The 21,386-nt window shown below is 43.0% G+C and overlaps 5 protein-coding genes and 1 non-coding gene across 7 annotated transcripts in view; all 6 read right to left on the reverse strand.

Moving 5' to 3' along the window:
• Nucleotides 1-2,130: 2,130 nt before the first annotated feature.
• On the reverse strand, nt 2,131-3,621 carry LOC134177386 (complement C1q and tumor necrosis factor-related protein 9A-like). The gene has a single exon (XM_062644164.1). It carries the CDS (start codon nt 3,431-3,433, stop codon nt 2,234-2,236), a length of 1,200 nt encoding a protein of 399 aa, XP_062500148.1. The 5' UTR covers nt 3,434-3,621; the 3' UTR covers nt 2,131-2,233.
• Nucleotides 3,622-6,023: 2,402 nt separating this feature from the next.
• On the reverse strand, nt 6,024-7,121 carry LOC134194268 (uncharacterized protein K02A2.6-like). The gene is made up of 3 exons (XM_062663196.1): nt 6,974-7,121; nt 6,544-6,877; nt 6,024-6,498 (listed from the first exon to the last, which is right to left on the reverse strand). The coding sequence occupies exons 1-3, from the start codon at nt 7,119-7,121 to the stop codon at nt 6,024-6,026; spliced, it is 957 nt and encodes a 318-aa protein (XP_062519180.1).
• Nucleotides 7,122-8,957: 1,836 nt separating this feature from the next.
• LOC134194351 (uncharacterized) lies at nt 8,958-12,904 on the reverse strand. Its single transcript, XM_062663282.1, has 3 exons — nt 12,733-12,904; nt 11,541-12,554; nt 8,958-10,249 (listed from the first exon to the last, which is right to left on the reverse strand). Exons 1-3 carry the CDS (start codon nt 12,902-12,904, stop codon nt 9,075-9,077), a joined length of 2,361 nt encoding a protein of 786 aa, XP_062519266.1. The 3' UTR covers nt 8,958-9,074.
• Nucleotides 12,905-14,658: 1,754 nt separating this feature from the next.
• On the reverse strand, nt 14,659-16,193 carry LOC134188255 (macrophage receptor MARCO-like). 2 transcript variants are annotated; one of them, XM_062656454.1, is made up of 2 exons: nt 16,061-16,193; nt 14,659-15,974 (listed from the first exon to the last, which is right to left on the reverse strand). In XM_062656454.1, the coding sequence occupies exon 2, from the start codon at nt 15,814-15,816 to the stop codon at nt 14,701-14,703; it is 1,116 nt and encodes a 371-aa protein (XP_062512438.1). In that variant the 5' UTR covers nt 15,817-15,974; nt 16,061-16,193; the 3' UTR covers nt 14,659-14,700. The 2 variants fall into 2 exon arrangements, with proteins under 2 accessions (XP_062512438.1, XP_062512446.1); XM_062656462.1 differs by having other exon boundaries at nt 16,051-16,186.
• An 84-nt stretch (nt 16,194-16,277) lies between these two features.
• Nucleotides 16,278-21,386, reverse strand: part of LOC134197648 (F-box/WD repeat-containing protein 1A-like) — a 6,880-nt gene continuing 1,771 nt past the window's right edge. The window contains exons 4-12 of the mRNA XM_062666997.1: nt 19,920-20,013; nt 19,719-19,856; nt 19,542-19,660; nt 18,858-18,963; nt 18,384-18,527; nt 18,206-18,324; nt 17,594-17,704; nt 17,262-17,340; nt 16,278-16,659 (exon numbers count right to left, since the gene is read on the reverse strand). Of these exons, the coding sequence (XP_062522981.1) occupies nt 16,456-16,659; nt 17,262-17,340; nt 17,594-17,704; nt 18,206-18,324; nt 18,384-18,527; nt 18,858-18,963; nt 19,542-19,660; nt 19,719-19,856; nt 19,920-20,013 (1,114 nt within the window). The 3' untranslated portion in view covers nt 16,278-16,455. The remainder of the gene's footprint in view (nt 16,660-17,261; nt 17,341-17,593; nt 17,705-18,205; nt 18,325-18,383; nt 18,528-18,857; nt 18,964-19,541; nt 19,661-19,718; nt 19,857-19,919; nt 20,014-21,386) is intronic.
• Nucleotides 19,416-19,497, reverse strand: Trnas-cga (transfer RNA serine (anticodon CGA)). Its single transcript has one exon. It is a non-coding gene; the product is annotated as a tRNA-Ser (tRNA).

The following is a 21,386-nucleotide window of genomic DNA, read 5'->3' on the forward strand; positions in this document are numbered from 1 at the left end:
AAACAAGTGCACTAGCTGTGACACGTGTGGTGGTGCTGGCTAGCTGGTGCAGCACATGCATGTAGCGTCTTACCATAATACAGTAGAATGGGGGTGATCACATACGTGGACCAACACAAACAAGCAGTGCTGTTGTACAATATTTTGGTTCCATAGCATTCTACATTGTATGGGAGTGTATACGTAGACCACTTTATTCTCACTGTAGTAGCGTGTTGTAGTAGTAGAGTTATCTGCTTATGCTGTTTGTGTCTGCCCGTCGATCCGGGATCCGTCTGTCTACTGTGATACAAACTTATATCGCTAAACCACAGAACAATTAAACCTAAATGAACTCTATTTATTAACTACCATTATGATTACAAACCACTGTAGTGAACAAACTGTTGAATGTCTCTGTCGTCGATCCAACTTGATTCTTCATCCAAAACTGATCCTGTAAGTCTTTTAATTAAGTTTTCCCATGATGACTTGAGCATTGGCTTTTTGTAATGGTTGAAAAGCGTTTCCTCCAGTAGGAGATAAAATCAGCTCTTAATTGCACATACACCTAATCGTCCGTCTGTCTGTCTCTGTCTGTGTGTCTGTCTCTATCCATACATGTATTGAATAAATCAACGTTACTACAGGCTATTGGCAATCGCCCCCAAAAGGGCAGCACACTGCAATGTAAAGTTACTTAACTAGCAACGAACAACTGTCTGTCTGTCAAATCTTTATATTTCATACATATGAATTATTACAAGCTATAGATACAAAAGTCCGTTATATATCAATTAGACTCTAAAAAATTATCAACTTAGGTTGCATGCAATTGGACACTATATATGTCACTAATGTCATTTTCTGTGCTTCGTGAGCGGTTCATCTTCTGGATGAGAACCTTTGCGTTGCACCTTTGGAGAGCTACTGTCTGTCTGTCTGTCTGTCTGTCTGTCTCAAATATATTCTCATAAATTAGTACTATTACAAGCTATATGATGATTTTAACTAAATAACTCTAAAAACTAAAGTCTGTCTGTCTGTCTGTCTGTCTGTCTGTCATGATCATAATATTATATTTGTTAGATCAAACTAATGCACATTTCTGCAATAAAACTAAAAGGCTGCAACTAAAATGAAATGTCTTTAGATAAATCAGTAGTGCAAGAAAGCTAATCTGTCTGTCTGTCTGTCTGTCATATATTTCTTAGATGGTCTTTATCCTCTTAGAGGGGAGATGGCTGGCTAGACACTCGAGCCTAAAAAGAGTTACATATAGGTATGCAAGAAAGTTAATGTGGGAAGAACTGAGTGCTGAGAGCTGCAAGCGTCTGAGGTCTGCTGAACAGTGCCGACAGTTGTTTTCTTCAGAATTTCTCCTGCATTTGGTCTTCCTGCTTCATCTGTTTACTTGTTGGCAAGTTTTTTTTGCTCTCCTCATGTTCTGAAGTGCTGTTGGATGTTGAGCCTCCAGGTAACTAGATTTGTTCATATTTTGCCTTCTATTTGTCTGTGGCTTTTGCTAGTGTGTCTGTCTGTTTGTCTGTCTGTTTGTCAATATGTATTAAAACAGTTGAAGTGTGCTAACGAGAGGAGAGCGTGTTGCCAATGTATATAAATAAGCCTTTGTGGTTTTTAGAATGGGAAACACTACAGTCAAGAAATGCTACTTTCCTAAGCACATCGAACTGCCAAGGAGCATGGTAGATTGAGTGCTGTTGCTAGAAGGTAAGAAAGGTGACTGTAAAGTTGCTTACCTTCTAATCTCGTGTACTTTCTTCCAACTGTCTAAAATATGATTGTATCTGCAATCAGAACTAGCGTCAAAACAAGTAGGAGCGGATACATCTGCATAGATTAGCACGTGCACATAGTGCAGTACATGAATTTGATACTTGATTGTCACAACAATATGTGGAGAGAGCGACCATCCTGACAAACAACTTCAGATGCCAAGCAAACCATAACCATAGAGTCAGTCTGTCTTGTATTTATTGTCCAGCTAGCTCTTAGATTAGAGTACTGTACTGGTAGTGGTATAAATAGAAATGTGTTTAGGATAGAATGACAATAGGGGTAAAGCTAACTGTGATGTGATTACCATAGAATGAAGACAAATGCAATAGTATGTCTATAATTTCAGGTTCCATTTGGTTTTCAGACGACATACACAGTTGTACAGTAAAATATGCTACTAACATCACAAGCTTCCCGTCATTTCACATCTGCCATCAGTTATTTGCATGTCATGTCATGCATCGCTGCAGTAAGCTAAGCTACAGCCACATGGTTCACTGGGCAGATTGTACACATAGAATCCTCCACAGTGGGTGATATCAACATTCGTCTGCCAGTGACAGCAATTATTGTCCCAGTGAAAACAAACTGTTTCTTTACTGGTCTGTCCAATGACAGTTGGGTGAGATCCTTTGAGCCAACCTGTTGCAATTGTTCCACAATGGTCTATTGGTGAGCACGTCTCAGGCATTTGTCCACCAATACTAGAAGCAAATACATGCCATCCTGGTTGAAATCCATGATGTCCAGTTCGATCGTAACGAATATTAGACATATTTGTAGGTGATGAAACTTTTCTCCAATAGTCAGACAAGACTCGGTGGTTTGTCTTTTGACACTGACTTGGTAATAGCAATTCCAGTTTTCCCTTCTCTCCTTTCTCTCCTCGTATCCCTTTATTGCCTTTCTCCCCTCTCATTCCTTTCTCTCCAATCATCCCCCTTTCCCCTTTCCCTCCCTTATAACCAGTATATCCTCGTTCACCTCTGTCACCTTGCCCTCCCTTCTCTCCCTGAATTCCTTTAACCCCTTGTATCCCTTGTCCTCCAATGTCTCCTTTGCCTCCCTTCTCCCCTCTTTCTCCCTTATCTCCCTTCCCACCAGGTATCCCTATTGGACCTTGCTTTCCAGGCAATCCCATTCCCTTAGCTCCAGGCATACCAGGTCCACCGCGTATGCCCATGGGACCATCTCTACCAGTAGCACCTGTTGTACCAGGCAAGCCGTCTCTACCTGGTAAACCATCATCACCAGGTTCTCCATCTCTGCCAGGCTTTCCATCTCTTCCTGCTAATCCATTTACTCCTGGTAACCCATCTCTTCCTGGTTGTCCAGCTTCTCCTTTTGCTCCTGGGATGCAGACGGCTCCTTCTGGTTTACACATGCTTTTGATTGTTGATACAAACAATGATCCAACATCAACTGCTAGACGAGATGATGAAGTGGGAGACAACGCTGATCTCTTTTCTTTGTTGGCTGCAATTTCTGATAACATGTCACTCATTGCCTCCTTCGTCTCACTTGCTGCTGACCGTTGCCCTTGCAAATGTGCAATATCATTCTGCATATTTGCAATGTTGTTCTGCAGATTTCTTATCACCACAAACCCAACTGCAGTGAGTGTGACATTGATCACTAGTGAAGCTGTGAACATCGTGAGCAGCCAACATGTTTGTTGGCAACCCAAACTTTTTCGTCAGTTCCACGTCTACTCATTATAATCAACAACAACTCTCACCAGCCAATTTTCAACTGATCACAAGTGCAAAAATTGGCAGTTCGTCTCAGTCTCAAACAATTTTTGTCACAGCACCTGCAACCTCCCCTACACACATAGGATTTGTCATTATTATCATGTTTGGCAATTTACATTACAAATATACAAAACTGCAAATTAGATAACTAAAGTACTGTAAATAGGCTGAACTCACGTGCACTAGGCTAGTAACTCAACCAGAGAGACGTAGATCCTAGTTGATCGTTGTAAGCGAAACAACACGTATTGATTACAGACCTGTAAGTACAGACGCGAAGATTAGTTCACTAGACAGCTGCAACCGAAGGAGAGTTGCTGGAGACACAAATTGATATCTGCAATTGACTTGTCAAGTTTATAGCGTGCGCTAACGTGTCCTGCTACAGTAACCAACCCAGCGTTATTACAAGGCAAGACTTCTGCACGCAAACTATACACTCAAGCCCGCGAGCTCGTCTAGTCTTAATATCAACTTATACGTCATACCGTCATACCGTCACATCCTCCCCTCTAAGTTTTTTCAAAGTCTTAGGACATATCATAGTCTTTGAATCGAACAAGAAATTACACCTTTCTGGCTCTTGTGGAAGGTGCCCTCACGCTGGCTTGAGTAGCCGGCTCTGGAGTTGTTTTTGTATTGATATTGGTTCCTCGATTCCAATTGCATGTTCTTTGGTAGGTGTTGTTGGTAGGATGGTATTGTGTCTGGCTGTTCAGTCGTATCATCATCTTCTGTGTCTGCAGTAGGGTGGTGATCTTCTGGTCGATTTCTGAGGTACTTCCGTAGTTGTCTCCGATTCCTCCAATATTTTCTACCTCCAGACTCCACTAGGTATGACCTAGGACCAACGATTTCAGACATGTAGTAGGAGACCACACACTATGTCCAGGTCTCTTCATTTTAATTGATTCTCCTGGCTGTAGCAGTGGTAAGGCTTTCGCTTTCCCGTTGTACTGCTCAACTTGTGCCTCTTTGCTGCTCTGCAGTCGTGTTGCTACTTGTTCTGGTGGTATTGTAGCTGGTTCCAACAGGGCAGGCGATGTCGGTAGTTGTGTCTTCGTTCTCCTCCCAAATAGAAGCTGTGCTGGTGATGCTCATACCTTTTCTGCTGGCATATTCCTAGCATCAAGCAGGGCTCGGTAGACGTTATACAGTGTGACTCGGCTGCCTTCTTCATAATTGCTTTGCAAGTCTTTACTGCATTTTCTACTTTCCCATTGGACTGGGGGTATCGGGGTGATGATGTCACTTGATGGAATGTCCAGTCCTTCACAAATTTTCGAAATTCTGTTGATGAGACTGTGGCCCATTGTCACTGACCACAACGACAGGCATGCCCCGGCAAACCGACACTTGAGTTTGTGGATTACTGTAGAAGCAATGTCCCTTTCAGTCGATCCACTTTAAAGAAACTTGAGTAATAGTCAACTGTGATGACATAGTTGATGTCATTCAGCTCAAACAGATCAATGCCAACTTTGGACCAGTGACGTTTTGAAATTTCATGGGGTTGTAAAGGTCCTCGTGGCTGTTCTGGTCTAAATGTGGCACAGATAGGGCAGTGTGTTATCAGATCTCTCACATCACCACTCATTCCAGGCCAGTACATCAATTCTCTAGCTCTTTTTAGACAACCTTCCGTTTCAGTGTTGTGTGATCTGTGGACCTGCTTCTTCGTATCACTTTTCATTGATGTTGGTACCACCACTCTGTCGCCCTTGAAAATGAATCCATCTTGTATCGACAGTTCATGACGAGAATGATAATAGGGCCAGCCATTTCTGGTAAGTTCAGCAAATGTCGTAAGCTCTCTATCCTGGGTGGTTGCTTGTTTGATATCAGTGAGCTTGACGTCATCACTGACCAATCTTCCAAGGCGTTAACTTGCTCCTAATGTTGACAAAACTCACTACGTCATAAAGGGTCGCCTGTTTCTGATATGTAGGCTCGTGAAAATGTGTCAGCTAGATACATCTCACTTCCTTTTTGTATTTCATCTGTAGATCATAACACTATAGGCGTAACATCATCCTTGGAGGCACTTTGGATGTCCATGAGATTCTTCTGAGCTAAGGCTTCCAATGGTTAATGATCTGTTTCCACTTTAGATGGCTTTGCATAGATGTATTGATCAAACGTTCACAAGCAAATACAATTGCTAGCAGTTCTTTCTCTATTTGAGCGTACTGACTCTTAAGACTGTGTTAATGCTCTTGATGCAAAGGATATTGGTTTTCCTTCCTGGCTAACTGCAGCTCCTAAGCCATTTTGTGATGCATCACATTTGAGAGTCAATTCCTTGCGCGGATTATAGAATGCAAGGATTGGGGCATTCGACACCAACCGTTTGATATCACTCCATGCTCTCTCCTGTTGCTCCAGCCAACACCATTCTGTGATCTTACGATCCAGTTGACGTAGAACTTCCAATCTTTCTGAGAGTTGTGGGAGAAACTTTGCAAGGTAGTTGACCATACCTAGGATTCTTCAAAGAGCTTTAACATCTGTTGGCGTTGGCATCTCCCTAATTGCCTTCACTTTATCAGGGTGTGCACCGAGACCCTTGGATGTGATCTTGTGTCCCATGTACAATACTTCAGTCAATCTGAGTTTAGTCGTTTCCAAAGACAACTTGAGGTTCCGCTCTAGTGCTCTCTTGAGAAACTCTCTCAGCTTCTTGTCATGGTCACAAGTAGCTATAGCTTCCTCCTGTGTGTTGCCTCTTCCAATCACTAGAAAGTCATCTGCAATAACTTCCACGCCACTAAGACCTTCTACAACTTCCTGCATCCTCTGCTGCCAAACTTCTGACGCTGAACTGATACAGAATGATATTCTCCTCCAACGATATTGGCCGAAGGGTGTGTTAAATGTGGTCAATAGGCTGGATCGCTCGTCCAGTTTGATCTGCCAAAAGCTAGCTCTCGCAGCCCACACCAAGAATACTTTTGCATTTGCCAATCTTGTTGAGATGTCCTTAATGGTCTGGAGTGGATAGTTTGCTCACCTGATTGACTTGCTTAGGTCTTGAGGGTCAATACATGTCCAAACTTTGTTGTTTTGCTTCCTCACGTTGACCATCGATGACACCCAAGGAGTAGGTTCTGTGACCGGCTCTATGATTCCTTCCTCTGTCATTCTGTCCAACTCATCTCTGATGGCATCTCTCAGTGCCACTGGTGCCCTACGAGGTGCATAAATTACAGGTACTGCATTGTCATCTAGTCGAATGGAATAGTGTCCTGGCAGACAGCTTAGTCCGTCAAATACGGCTTTGAACTCTAGTAGGATAAGATCATTGCTTGTGTCGTTGCTTGACTGATCAGTGTCCTCGTGGTTACCTGGTCACTGTCAATGATTCTCACTAGTCCTAGCTGCTGGCTGGACTTGAGACTGAGTAAGGGCGTAGCTGAACCCGGTATAACAAGTAGACGTACCTTGTAGGTGTGTCCATTTCTCTGTAGCAATATCTCTGCTGATCCTGTGGGTATCACCTTTGTCTTCTTGTGCATTACCAAGATTGTCTATATTTCTGCAAGTTTCCCTGCCTGCTTGTCTCCTGTCACTCGAATGTAGTCTTGCCATGATAGGACGTTGCAAGAAGCTCCAGTGTCTATTTGAAATCTGATTTCTTTAACGTGTCTGGGACTTCAAATGTGGCATAGGCTTTACTTGTTCTTGATGTGGTGATGTGATTGAGTGCAACATACGCTACCTCATTCTGTTTATCCACATACTTCACCTTCTGTTTCTGTGTGTGCTTGTCCGATGTCTTTGACCGACAGACTCTCGCATAATGCCCTGTCTTTTTGCATTTTATGCAAGTCTTGCCTTTTGCTTCTTTCTTGGGTGCATACTCGAGTCCACAATAGCCACATTTCCTCTTGTGTTTGTCCTCCTCCCCATCTCGTTCCTTTGGGCTGAACTCGGGCATTGTCTCTGTTCTGGTTGCTTTCTTTGACCAGGACTGCCTTCCTCTTGTGAGGACATGTGCTTCATGTTCGTCAATAGCTATTTCTTGTGCACGCTGATGCATCATCTGGCTTGTACGCAAGATTTCCAGGCATTAGTTCAGAGTAAGATCTTTAACGCGCCAAAATAGCATGTTTCTGCAAGCTTCATTACAACAGTCAGGTAGTGGTATAGGGTAAAGTCGCCAAACCGTGGACACCCTTCAAAGTAATTAGAATAGCTCCGATCAGAAGCCTTACGACAACCTCATTTAGAAACGCAATTTACCCTTGGCCCTTGGTGATCACGCAGGCTCACTCTCCAGTCTCTAGCTATTCGTTGAGATATTATTATTCAACTAGAACGTGACGTCCTAAAGAGGTTGATATTAACGCTACTATCGCTAATGGTGGAGAGCGGCGTTTTCGCACTAAACCAACGATCTATTACGGTAAACAGGACCGGAACTGGAAGCTACGCTTGCAACAAGGTTTCGCGTCTTGTAGACGTCTATGCAGTCTGGACAGCACCAGAATTTGCTAGGTTCTGGCATCTCATCGAGCATGGCGCACCCGAAGTGGAACCAATGGCTACAGCCGGGATTGTCGCTGCCTATCCATTCTTCTTTATCTGTCTTTGAGTCTTGGTAGTACGATTGACCGTAACTGCTACAAAAGGAGTCATTCCCGTCGCTGCTTGAAGCAGCCACTCCCATTGCAAACTTTGTCTTGGACTTCCCTGATAGGAGGCGAGTTTCTTGACGTTGGAGCTTTCCTTTCTTGTCATTTTCTGTACGTTTTTAACCTTCAGTTTTTCTATAAATCAATCTGCAGTGAGAATTTCACCTGCATGAGATGGCAGCAGTCGTCTGTCTCTCGTGTTCTGTCCTTGTGTTGGATCTGAGTCCTGTGCTGCAAAGAGATGTGCAAATAGTGGCGTATCTTTCTCTGCATGGATGTATGTTGAGGTTTAGAGTGCAACTTCCCAGACCCGCCCACTTTGATTACAAGTTGCTCGATTCTAGCCGTTGCTCATAAAGGTGAATAAAGAAATCTGCATGGTACAGTAGAGTAAGGCATAGGCTGTGCAACCAACGTACAACGGTGACTGCTTGCGTTGAATATGTAACGCTGCACGATTGTTATGATTTCGCATTGGCAGGATAGTCGAGGTTACTGTCTAAACATACGGGAAAAAGTGAGAAAACGCGGCGTCAACTGGAAGAGCGTCCTGTCCCGAGAAGGTACGACGCAGTGCTTGCTACTACAACAAACCGCGTCGCGGTTGATGACCAAATCGTTCCGTGGTAAGAAGTGAAACTTCAACTGTTCACCTTTAGGCGGTGTCCACGTCTAGGCGACTTTACCCTTATAAGAATAGGTTAGGATAGAATGATAATGGGGGTAAAGCTATTATTAATTAAACTGTGATGTGATTAACATAGAATGAAGACAAATGCAATAGTATGGCTATAATTTGGTTTTATTCGGTTTTCAGACGACATACACAGTTGTACAGTAACATATGCTACTAACATTACAAGCTCTTCGTCATTTCACATTTGCCATCAATTATTTACATGCCACGTTACGCATCACTGCAGTAAGCTAAGTCACAGCCACATGGTTCACTGGGCAGATTGTACACGTAGAATCTTCCACAGTGGGTTATCTCAACAGTCGTCTGCCAGTTACAGCAATCCTTGCGCCAGTGAAAACAAACTGTTTGGTTACTGGTCTGTCCAACGATAGTTGGGTGAGAGCCATTTAGCCATCCTGGTGCAGATGTTCCACAACGAGCTATTGGTGGGCATGTCTCAGGCATTTGTCCCCCAATGCTAGCAGCAAACACATGCCATCCTGGTTGAAATCCATCATGTCCCTTTCTGTCATAACGAAGTTTTGACCAAACTCTTTCTGATGAAACTTTTCTCCAAGTGTCAGACAAGACTCGGTGGTTTGTCGTATTACACTGACTTGGTAATTCCAGTTTTGTCTTCCCTCCTTGTATCCCTTTATTGCCTTTCTCCCCTTTCATTCCTTTCTCTCCAGTCAGCCCTCTTTCCCCTTTCTCTCCCTTATAAACAGTATATCCTCGTTCACCTCGCTCTCCCTTCTCTCCCTGAATTCCTTTAACTCCTTGTATCCCTTGCCCTCCAATGTCTCCTTTCCCTCCCTTTACCCCCCTTTCTCCTTTACCTCCCTTCCCACCAGGTATCCCTATTGGACCTTGCTTTCCAGGAAATCCCATTCCCTTAGCTCCAGGCTTACCAGGTGGACCACGTAATCCCACATGACCATCTCTGCCAGCAGTACCTGTTGTACCAGGCAAGCCGTCTCTACCTGGAAGTCCAATTCCATCTCTCCCTGGTAAGCCGTCTCTTCCTGGTTGTCCAACCTCTCCTTTTGCTCCCGGGATGCAAACAGCTCCTTGTGGTTTGCACATGCTTTTGATTACTGATACAAATACTGATCCAACATCAGCAGCTAGTTGAGATGATGAAGTCGAAGACAATGCTGACCTCTTCTCTCTAAACTCTGGTAACATGTCACTCATTTGTTCCTTTATCTCACTTGCTACTGTCTGCTGCTCTTGAAGATCTAATATGTCGTTTTTCAGCTGTCTTATTGACAAGAAAGCAACTGCACTGAATACAATATTAGTGATCACTAAAGCTGTCAGCAATGTGAACATCCAACATGTTGGATTCGCAAAACAAATCTTCTTCGAGTCACTGCTGCTCATAATGATCCTCTCTAAGCCTGCAATCAAATCTCAACTGATTGAACAAGCAAGTGCATCGAGCTTATAAACTCTAGTTGACAGCGGAATGTTCCGTCTTTACAATATTGATCCTTCCGTTAATTACAAGTGCACTTAATTAATTGATAGCCTATACTCCCTGTCTGTCACATTGCCGTGTTTTGTAACACGGGTTGCTAAAGAATACAAGAAACACGACGTGCAGAAGCAGGGAGATAAAGATATCATAAATCCCAGCACATGGAATTTACTTACCTAGGACTGCTCGAGTTCTCTCTATTTCTCATCCTACGCGTAGAAAGAGAACCGTGGTGGTAAGTAGACGGCCAATTTGCCTAGAGCTGAACCGTTCTAACTGTACAATAGACTATACAACTTCCCTGCAGCGAACGGGCACATCTGGACGGTTGACGGATAATACGGGATCTGTAGCAGGAAAAATGACGTCATGGCATAGCGTTCTGGTTCTAGTTAACTGAACTCAACGTTATTACAAGGCAAGACTACTGCACGCGAACTTAGACACCTAACTCCATCTTTCTCACAATTCAAATTCAGCAGTCTGGGCAGCTGCTACTAGGACGATTAGAGGTGGGGTTGACTGCGATGAATAGCAACGGTAGAGATGCCCTTAGAACCCCGCACAAACAGAGAAACAGCAGAGCATATTCATAGACAATTATGTCCTAGCTAGAGAGAGGACTCAAACTTTTGATACTTTTTAAAATTTGCTGTACAGCTTTAGTGTTAAACTGCGTTGTATAGTTCAGGAAGAAGTACGTTTGAAATGAAACACTAGTTTTGTTGTAGACATTAGAATATTCTGATATTTAATTTTGGATCCTCGATCACTAAGACATTTTGATCAGATTGTAGAGAGGGCACACTAATTATTATTGTATTAGGTACTGCATTTCTAGACGATGTAAAGTGGCTTTAAAAGCAAGCATTAATAAGATTGAATGTGTTCATTCCTGACTTGTTATCCGTGCTTGTATTCAACTGGTCTAGACAACAACTGGTTGAGTGTTTGATGCAAGTCGTGTAGACATGTAAGACACTAATCGTTTCATTGCATTGAAGTTTTCTAAGACTACAATGAACCCATTCTGATATACAACAAAAGCTGTGAACGATGGCTTTGATTTTGCGCAACAGTAGACGATTAAATATACAGCAACTTTTGCTAACATTTAAGTTGCAGTTGCCATCAATTAATTGTACAGTAATTTTTGCTAACATTTAAGTTTTATTTGCCATCAATTAATTGCATGTCACATCAAGCATTGCTGCAGTAAGCTAACCAACAGTCACACGGTTCATTGGGCAGTTTGTACACATAGAATCCTCCACAGTTGGTGATATCAACAGTCACCTGCCAGTGACAGCAGCCATTATCCCAGTGAAAACAAACTGTTTCTTTGCTGCTCTGTCCAACCGCAGTTGGGTGAGATCCTTTCAGCCATCCTGGTGCATACGTTCCACAACGTTCTCTTGGCGGGCATGTCTCAGGCATTTGTCCCCCAATACTAGCAGCAAATACATGCCATCCTGGTTGAAATCCGTAATGTCCTTCTCTATCGCGACGATGCCCAAACTTATCTCTAGTTGATGAAACTTTTCTCCAAGTGTCATTTAAAACTTGATGGTTGCTCTTATTACACTGACTTGGCAATATAACTTCTCCCTTCTCTCCGTTTAACCCTTTCGATCCCTTCTCCCCCCTCTCGCCTTTCTCTCCCTTCCCACCAGTTATCCCTATTGGACCTTGCTTTCCAGGCAATCCCATTCCCTTAGCTCCAGGCTTACCAGGTGGACCACGTAAACCCACGGGTCCATCTCTGCCGGTAGCACCTGTTGTACCAGGCAAGCCGTCTCTACCAGGCTTTCCATCTCTTCCTGCCAATCCATTTACTCCCGGCAACCCATCTCTGCCTGGTTGTCCAGCTTCTCCCTTTGCTCCCGGGATGCAGACAGCTCCTTCCGGTTTGCACATGCTCTTGATTGCTGATACAAAAACATCAACTGCTGGTTGAGGCGATGAAGTGGGAGACAATGCTGATCTTTTCTCTTTTCCTGCTGCATTTTCTGCTAACATGTCACTTACTTGTTCTTTCACCTCACTTGTTACCAACTGCTGCTCTTGAACATCGTTCTTCAGCTGTCTTATTGACAAGAAAGTAAATGCACTGAATACAATATCAGTGATCACTAAAGCTGTCAGCAATGTGAACATCCAACATGTTGGATTAGCAAAACAAATCTTCTTCAAGTCACTGCTGCTCATAATGATCCTCTCTACATCTGCAATCAAATCTCGATCAACTGATTGAACAAGCCAGTGTTCAGCTTATAAACTCTAGTAGACAGCGGATGTTCGGTCTTTACAATAATCCTTCTGTTATGAGTACAACACATGCCACTCCTCCCATCTATCACATTGCCATGTTTGGTAACACAATCTGCCATACAGAACAGCAACCTGGCTTTATAGCTGGCAAACCGTCATCACCGGGTTCTCCGTCTCTTCCTGTTTGCACTTCTGGTTTGCACATTTGATTGCTGATGTTTAAACACTGACCCAACATCAACAGTTCTGGTAATTGAGATGATGAAGTGGTCGGAAGGTAATCTCTTGTCTCTGTCTGCTGCATCTTATAATAGCATGTCACTCATCTGATGCTCTTCCTCTCACTATCTGCTGCCATGTGTTTTCACTATCCTCGAGCTTATTCTTCGTATCGTCTACAGTTGTCTGATTGACAAGAAAGCAAACTGCATTGACTATCACGAAATCTGTACGCAAGGCGAAAAGAGAACGTGTTGGATCGGCAACGCAATGCCGCGACTATGCGTTGTTCAGAGCTATAGTGTAGTCTCGCGTAGCCAGACCCTACCGCCGCGTCATACTTTCGGGAGGGATCCCGCGGGTACGTACTGTACACGTATCGCGGGATTAGGGTCAGACTTCAGTCAGTCTCTTCCCGCCTTCGTCATTCCCCGGATTGTCAATCCTCCAGAGTGACAATCCGGGGAACGGCGGGGCGGGGCGAGACTGGCTCGAAGCTACGTTTTTGTGTGTGTCAGCATGGAATCAAGACCGAGACAAGTTGCGGTGTCAATGTCCTGTATACCAAATTACCTGCTGCTGAGAGAGTCGATGGTTTGGCAAGAAACTGATGAGTGCATGGTATCAATATTTATAGATGAAGCAGTTGAGAATGTAATCGCACTTGGATGGAGTTAACACAATTAATTTACTTCACACATACTGTACATGCAAATGTTTTATATTAATTAAATTTGTTAATTTGTTTGTTTGTTACAACAGATCTTTTTAAATTTACGTTATATTATCTGTAGTAAGGTCACACAGTTCAGCATGCACATTGATTCTCAGTGTATGTTGGAGTTAGTGGTAACGTGATGTATGTACGCATAGGGCACTGGGGGTACGTACCCCCTGCAACTATTTCTAGCTGTGATTGAGAAATTACTAGGTACGACTAGTGAAAACTTTGAGAAGCTGTCAAGTGACCAGCTAGACATACTAGAATCACATGCTCATTACTGTAGTAGACAGTGAGACTTAATTAAGTCTCACTGTCTACTACAGTCTCTGTAATATTACAGAGACACGAATATATACGTACCAGTCTTACTGTTAGGTTTGATGTTTTGCTATGCTGTGTTACATGCATGCATATGTACGATTATAATACATACTTGAATATTGCTTAGTGCTTTACCCTACATAGCGCTAGGCCTCAAGGTGTTCCCCTTGGCCAAAACTAAACTTACATTCAACAATTTGTACATTTGAATGTTATAGTTTGTTTATTGTAAGGCCAGACCAACTAAATTTTTATGCTCAGATATTTGGACATGAAAATCGGATCGACATACTGAAATAGGAAAGTAATGATCATGTGACATTTTGAGCATGCGCAGTTCTCATTGCATTGCCTATACAAACGTGAGGTAACAAAATGGACATTAAAACAAATTATGCTGATACCCAGTGGAATGTGGAAACAGTCTGTACGGCATTCATTGTTAAGTTAACACACTTGTGGAGTCATGGATACTTACTCATAGGATGTACCGTTTATGTACCAAATTTTTTATTGCAAGCATATCATTACGCATGCTTACATTAAATTTTATTTTATTTTAGTCAAACTCAAAACTGGACTGGCAAATCCAAGCATACAAAGTTAATGGTCTGGCCTAACTAACTGTATTTCTCTAGTAGTGGTTGTGCTGTGTGCAGTTTAATTGCCTACTCAAGCAAGCAGCAGTAGAATGAGAATTGGGGCAGAAGTAGTCCAGATCATGGATGGAACAGATCTTATATCCAAGGGAAAGACTTTGCCTACAGGTGTGTCTTTATTTGTTTGTTTTTTAAGTAGAAAAATATACAGTAACATTTGCTACAAGTTTCTCATTGTTATGCATCGCTGCAGTAACCTAGCCAACACTCACACGGTCCCTCGGGCAGATTGTACACGTAGACTCCTGCACAGTTTGTGATTTCAACAGTCACGTGCCACTTACAGCAGTTGTTATTCCAATGAAAACAAACTGTTTCTTTACTGGTCTCTCCCAGTGCAGTTGGGTGAGTTCCATTCAGCCATCCTGGTGCGTGCGTTCCACAATGATGCATTGGTGGGCATGTCTGAGGCATTTGACCTCCAATACTATCAGCAAATACATACCATCCTGGTTGAAAATTCTTTTCTCTTGTATCACGATGATAGCCAAACTCGTCTACTTCTGATGAGACTTTCCTCCAAGTGTCATGTAACACTCTATGACGTCCTTTTTTACACTGACTTGGCAGAGTCAGTATTCCTTTCTCTCCTTGTATCCCCTTGTTGCCTTTGCCCCCTTTAATTCCTTTGTCTCCAGCCCTCCCTTTTTCTCCCCTCTCCCCTTTATAACCAGTATATCCTCGTTCACCTCTGTCCCCTCGCTCTCCCTTCTTTCCCTGAATTCCTTTAACCCCTTGTATCCCTTGCCCTCCGATGTGTCCTTTCCCTCCCTTCTCCCCTCTCTCTCCTTTCTCTCCCTTCCCACCAGGTATCCCTATTGGACCTTGCTTTCCAGGTAATCCCATTCCCTTAGCTCCAGGCTTACCAGGTGGACCACGTAAACCCACGGGACCATCTCTACCAGTAGCACCAGGCAACCCGTCTCTACCTGATTGTCCAGCTTCTCCTTTTGCTCCAGGGATGCAAACAGCTTGTTCTGGTTTGCACATGCTTTTGATTGCTGATACAAACACTGACCCAACATCAACTGCTAGACGAGACGACGAAGTGGATGCTGACCTTTTCTCCCTTTCTGCCGTAAACTCTGATAACATGTCACTTATTTGTTCCTTCATCTCACTTGCTACTGTCTGCTGCTCTTGAATATCTAGAACGTCGTTTTTCAGCTGTCTTATTGACAAGAAAGCAACTGCACTGAATACAATATTAGTGATCACTAAAGCTGTCAGCAATGTGAACATCCAACATGTTGGATTAGCAAAACAAATCTTCTTCAAGTCACTGCCGCTCATAACGATCCTCTCACGGTCTGCAATCAAATCTCAACTGACTGAACAAGCAAGTGTGTGCAGCTTCTATAGGATAGCGGAATGTTCCGTCTTTACAATAATCCCGTTACAACCAGCACAATACCGGATACTCCCCCGTCTCTGTTTGGCAACATAGATTGCTACAAATACAGGAAACACAACGTGTAAAGGCAGGGAATAGAGATAAATCACAACACACGGAATTTAATTAATTACTTGTAGGTACCGGTTAGGACTGCTGTCTGTCTCTCATGGCAGAAAGATGATCGATACATAATGATATAGACGGCCAATTTACCAAGACTTGAACCGTTCTGACTTTGTACTGGACTACACACTCCACGTTGACGGATTGATACGGGACTCTGATAATTAAAGCAGGAAAAATGACGTCATGGCATCAGTCGCCACGCACACGCACGCACACACACACCACGTGGACATTCTAATTTTAGTTATTATTCGTAATTCAGTTGATGTTATCATAACTGTAATGAACCAAAAGATTCGTTCACTACTATTAGCTCTATAAAGCTCTAGTCACTGTACACATGGTATATTATATCAGAACTAGAGTAGAAGCGGGAAGTTCTAATGAAAATAGACAAGATAAATAATCAACTATTTGACATGCGTGATGGATTGGCTTGGAGTGATTGGAGTGGTTGGTTGGCTTGAAGGCGAATTATAGGGGAAGTGGCTTGACGATGGCTGATCGGTATTTGGGGCATTCAAAAAGTCCCAGATAAGAATTGTGTCATCGTGAGAACTGCTAACGATCTGGAAGTCATCGAACTGAAGACGAAAAACTCGACCTGTATGTTCCTGCAAATAACAGATAATTTAGATAAACACGGACAGATAGAGAGAGACAGACGGATACACAGACAGACAGATGGACAGACAGACAGACTGATGCACAGACACATGCATAGACAGACAGACAGACACAGATGGACACACACACACACACACACACACACACACACACACACACACACACACACACACACACAGATGGACACACACACACACACACACACACACACACACACACACACACACACACACACACACACAGACGGACAGATAGACAGACAGACAGATAGATAGAGACACAGACAGACAGATGGACAGAGACAGATGGACAGACAGACAAATAGACGGACGGACAAATAGATGGACAAACAGACTGAAACAGATGGACAGACGGACATATAGACAGACAGAGACAGATGAACAGACAGACAGACAGATGGACACACGGACACATAAACAGACAGACAGACAGATGGACGGACACACACACACACACACAAACAGACAGACAGACAGACAGACGGACAGATAGACAGACAGACAGACAGACAGACAGACACTAGAAGAAAGAATGACAAGTCCAATCAGACAACAAAGATGAGACTCACCACAAGAGTTCTAACACAAACGGTATTGGCCGGAGCTCGAGGATCCAGCGCTGCTTCGAGGTCCCAAACTTTGATGGTTCTGCAAGAAATCACTATTTGAGTGACGTGAACGTAGGTTGTCACTTGAGTCTGTAGTGAAGCTTGCTCCACCTGTCTGTCTGCTTGTCTGTCACGTGTGTGTGTCGTGGTGTGTGTGTGTGTGTGTGTGTGCACGTGTGTGTGTGTGTGTGTGTGTGCACGTGTGTGTGTGTGTGTGTGTGTGTGTGTGTGTGTGTGTGTGTGTGTGTGTGTGTGTGTGTGTGTGTGTGTGTGTTGCATGCATGGCAACCTACCCGTCATAAGCTCCACTAACAATCCTCTTCGAGTCGAACCGTATACAACGAACTAACTCCTCGTGACCCTCTAACGTCCGCAGACAAGCACCACAAGAAATATCCCACAATCTACACAGCCAAGCAACCAATCACTTTACATGACAAACATCTAGCATCCTGAAATATAAAATTAGGAATTTGTGCGTGCGCGCGCGCGCACACACACACACACACACATACACACACGGACCGACACACACATAAACACACACACACGGACCAACACACACACACACACACACACACACACACACGGACCGAGACACACACACACACACACACACACACACACACACACACACACACACACACACACATGCACACAGACATACGCACAGACAGACATACGCACAGACAGACAGACGCACAGACAGACAGACGCACAGACAGACAGACAAAGACAGACAGACGCAGACAGACACACGTGCACACACGCAGACAGACACGCACACACACACACACACACACACACACACACACACACACACACACACACACACACACAAGTAATCAATTCTTATTACACAATAAAATAAAATAAAATAAAACTATTAACCAACAGGTCCCTACCTTATCGTGTTATCTGAAGACCCACTGACTACTAAGTTGTCTCTGTATTGTAGACACGCGATTCCACGTCGATGCCCGTGCAGAGTCCGTACAAACTCGCTCGTCTCTGTCTTCCACACCTTCACAACACAACAATACAACATCACAACAGACGATCACGTTGATGACATCATCATACCTTGATGGTTCGATCCCCTGATGCGGACACGATATATTTATCGTCGAAATCAACGACATTAACGGCCGCTCGATGTCCGACTAACACTCGTCTCAGTGTGATGTCAAACGGGCTGTGCATGTCCCACACGGCAATAGTCCGATCCTAAAATCCAATATTAATTAATTATTATTGATTATTAAAATTATTTATTAATTAAAAATTTTGCTACACTATCTGCCGCTTACAAATAAATTTAATATTAGTTATTAACATTACTTATTTATTAATTAATTTTTGCTACATTATCTCTCGTTTACAAATACATTTTAATATTAACTGCCATTCTTGTAGCTGAGGCCGGATAGTGCACGTTCACACACGAGTTGGCTGGACACTTACGTGTATACATTACCTTATATCGCATCAGGACACGTGACCATTAAAATTTTTTATTGTTAAGTGGGCGTGGTATAAATATATTATTATGCTTACCTTTGAGCATGTGACCATTAGCTGGTTTTGGAATCTCAGATGTAGGACGGCCTCACAGTGATGTATGAGCTTGTTGACGATCTCGCCGGTTTCGATATCCCAAACCCTGCAATGCCAATAAATTAATTAATAATTGATATCAAACCCAACTGTTGAACACTCCACCCAGTGGCAAGAACAAACAAACCAAAGTGTGCGAAATGCATACAAAATAAATTAGAAAAGATTTCAGATCCTCGACATTGAAATCAACCGACAAACAAAAGCGTATAGAATGCATAACATACAGACAAGACATTACTCTCAGATTAGCATATGATATCAACGCATGCAATCTTTTCTACACATCTACTGAATATGGAAGCCAAGCGAGTAACATACAAAAACCGGAAATAGGCAACGCCTACTCAAATCACGTGCAGGTCACATGACACTCTTGAGCAAAAGGGACTCGCAATAATGCGATAATACGTCGTTTAAACAACACAAAAGCAACTTCACTACAAGACGTCTGTTTAGTAAAAGAAGAAGAAAAAAGAATAAAAAGAAAAAATCCGACGCAGTGGGCAGGATTCGAACCTACGCGGGGAGACCCCATCTGATTTCGAGTCAGACGCCTTAACCACTCGGCCACCACTGCAGGGACACAATTCGGGTGCAAGAGATCTCATAAATTCGGCCGACCTGACGGTGGAGTCACTGGACCCCGTGATGATGTGAGTCTCATCATACTGCAGACACAGAACCGAACCGGTGTGACCAGTCAACACCTTCGCACACTCCAAATTATCCTTCATCCATATCTGTATACACCACAACAATCACATAAATTAATCATTAATTTTAAAAATTGATATCAACCTTGATTGTGTTGTCTCTGAGTCCGCTGACGATTTTCGAGTCGTCGTACTGTAGGCAGTAAACGCCCTTGCTCATTTCGCTTCGACACTGAATTCGACTGAGAACGTGTCGTCCGCTCCTCCAGTTTGCTTCCATGTTCTATGAGAACAAATGCAAACGTTGATGTCGTGATTGTGATATCAGACTAGAGTGTTGCCTTACTTCTATGTCGGATATGATACGAGGGTACAGCTTTCTATAGAACAAGGGGTCCTTCTCGTCTTCGGGACCACCAGGTCTGAAGAGACACTGAGACCTGAAACGGATGAGAAACATGATGTAGAATGATGTTGTACGTCAGTGTGACAATATGGTTACATGTTGCTATGACAATGTGATTATTACGAGAGCAGTTGGGTATGCTACATATGATACAAGCATCCATGCACTGTGATTACTTGACAAAAAATTAATTAGTAATTAATTAATTAAATTTACGACCTTGTAAACAGATAAACTTAATTAGACAAGACAGAGAGACTTAGAACTATGACAGACAAACAGACAGACACATAAAACAGACAGAGACTTAGACAAGTAAAGAGACAGACAGACAGACACATAGACAGAGAGAGTGAGACAAACAAAGATACAGACAGGCAGACAGACAAACAGACAGACAGACAGAAAGACACCTAGACAAACAAACAAACAGACACACAGACAAACAGACAGACACACAAACAGACAGACTTAGACACAGACAGACAGACAGACAGACAGACAGACAGAAAGACACCTAGACAAACAAACAAACAGACAGACACACAAATAGACAGACTTAGACAAACAGACAGACAGACAGACAAACAGACACACAAACAGACTGACACACACACACACACACACACAAACAAACAGACATACATACATACATACATACATACAGACAGACAGACACACAAACAGACAGACAGACAGACAGACAGATTGTTATATTTGAACTCTTAACTCTACCAATAACAATCGCGAACTTTACGTATGCATAACAATAACAGTCAATGAACATAGACAGACAGACAGACAGACAGACAAACAGACAGACAGACAGACACACAAACAGACAGACAGACAAACAAACAGACTTAGACAAACAAACAAACAGACAAACAGACATACACACAAAGCAATGCCTGCAACATCTAGAAACAGCAGTACTATAACTGTATAAGTTATGCATACAAGTGCATCCTGTATATAGAATGGGAGTTCCCCACACACGCCACTCCCACAAGTGGACTGTGGGTAAGTGTACACACATGCCAACTCTTGAATAAAACATAGGAACAGATCATAATCAATTTACGGTCAACACATTTTATCCGCTCAAACAACCAACAACCGTCAAACTTCCAGGCCTTTACTACTGTTGCTAGATTCTCTAGATCATAGCTTCGGTAGCAGTTATAATGTGTGTTACTCTCTTTTGGTATCGAGAGTAACATGTGGGTTACGACGACATAATTAGCTGTCGTATATGTTGCACTTGTATGGCAAGATGATCAACATTGAATGCAAAGGACAGACAGATAGACAGACAAAAATGGACGAGTAAACAGGAAGCAAGACAAAAGAGACAGACAAACTAAACACCATACTGTATATACAGACAAACAGACAAACAGACAG

The sequence above is a fragment of the Corticium candelabrum genome, chromosome 1 (genome assembly GCF_963422355.1).
Source record: "Corticium candelabrum chromosome 1, ooCorCand1.1, whole genome shotgun sequence".
In the NCBI taxonomy this organism is placed as follows: domain Eukaryota; kingdom Metazoa; phylum Porifera; class Homoscleromorpha; order Homosclerophorida; family Plakinidae; genus Corticium; species Corticium candelabrum.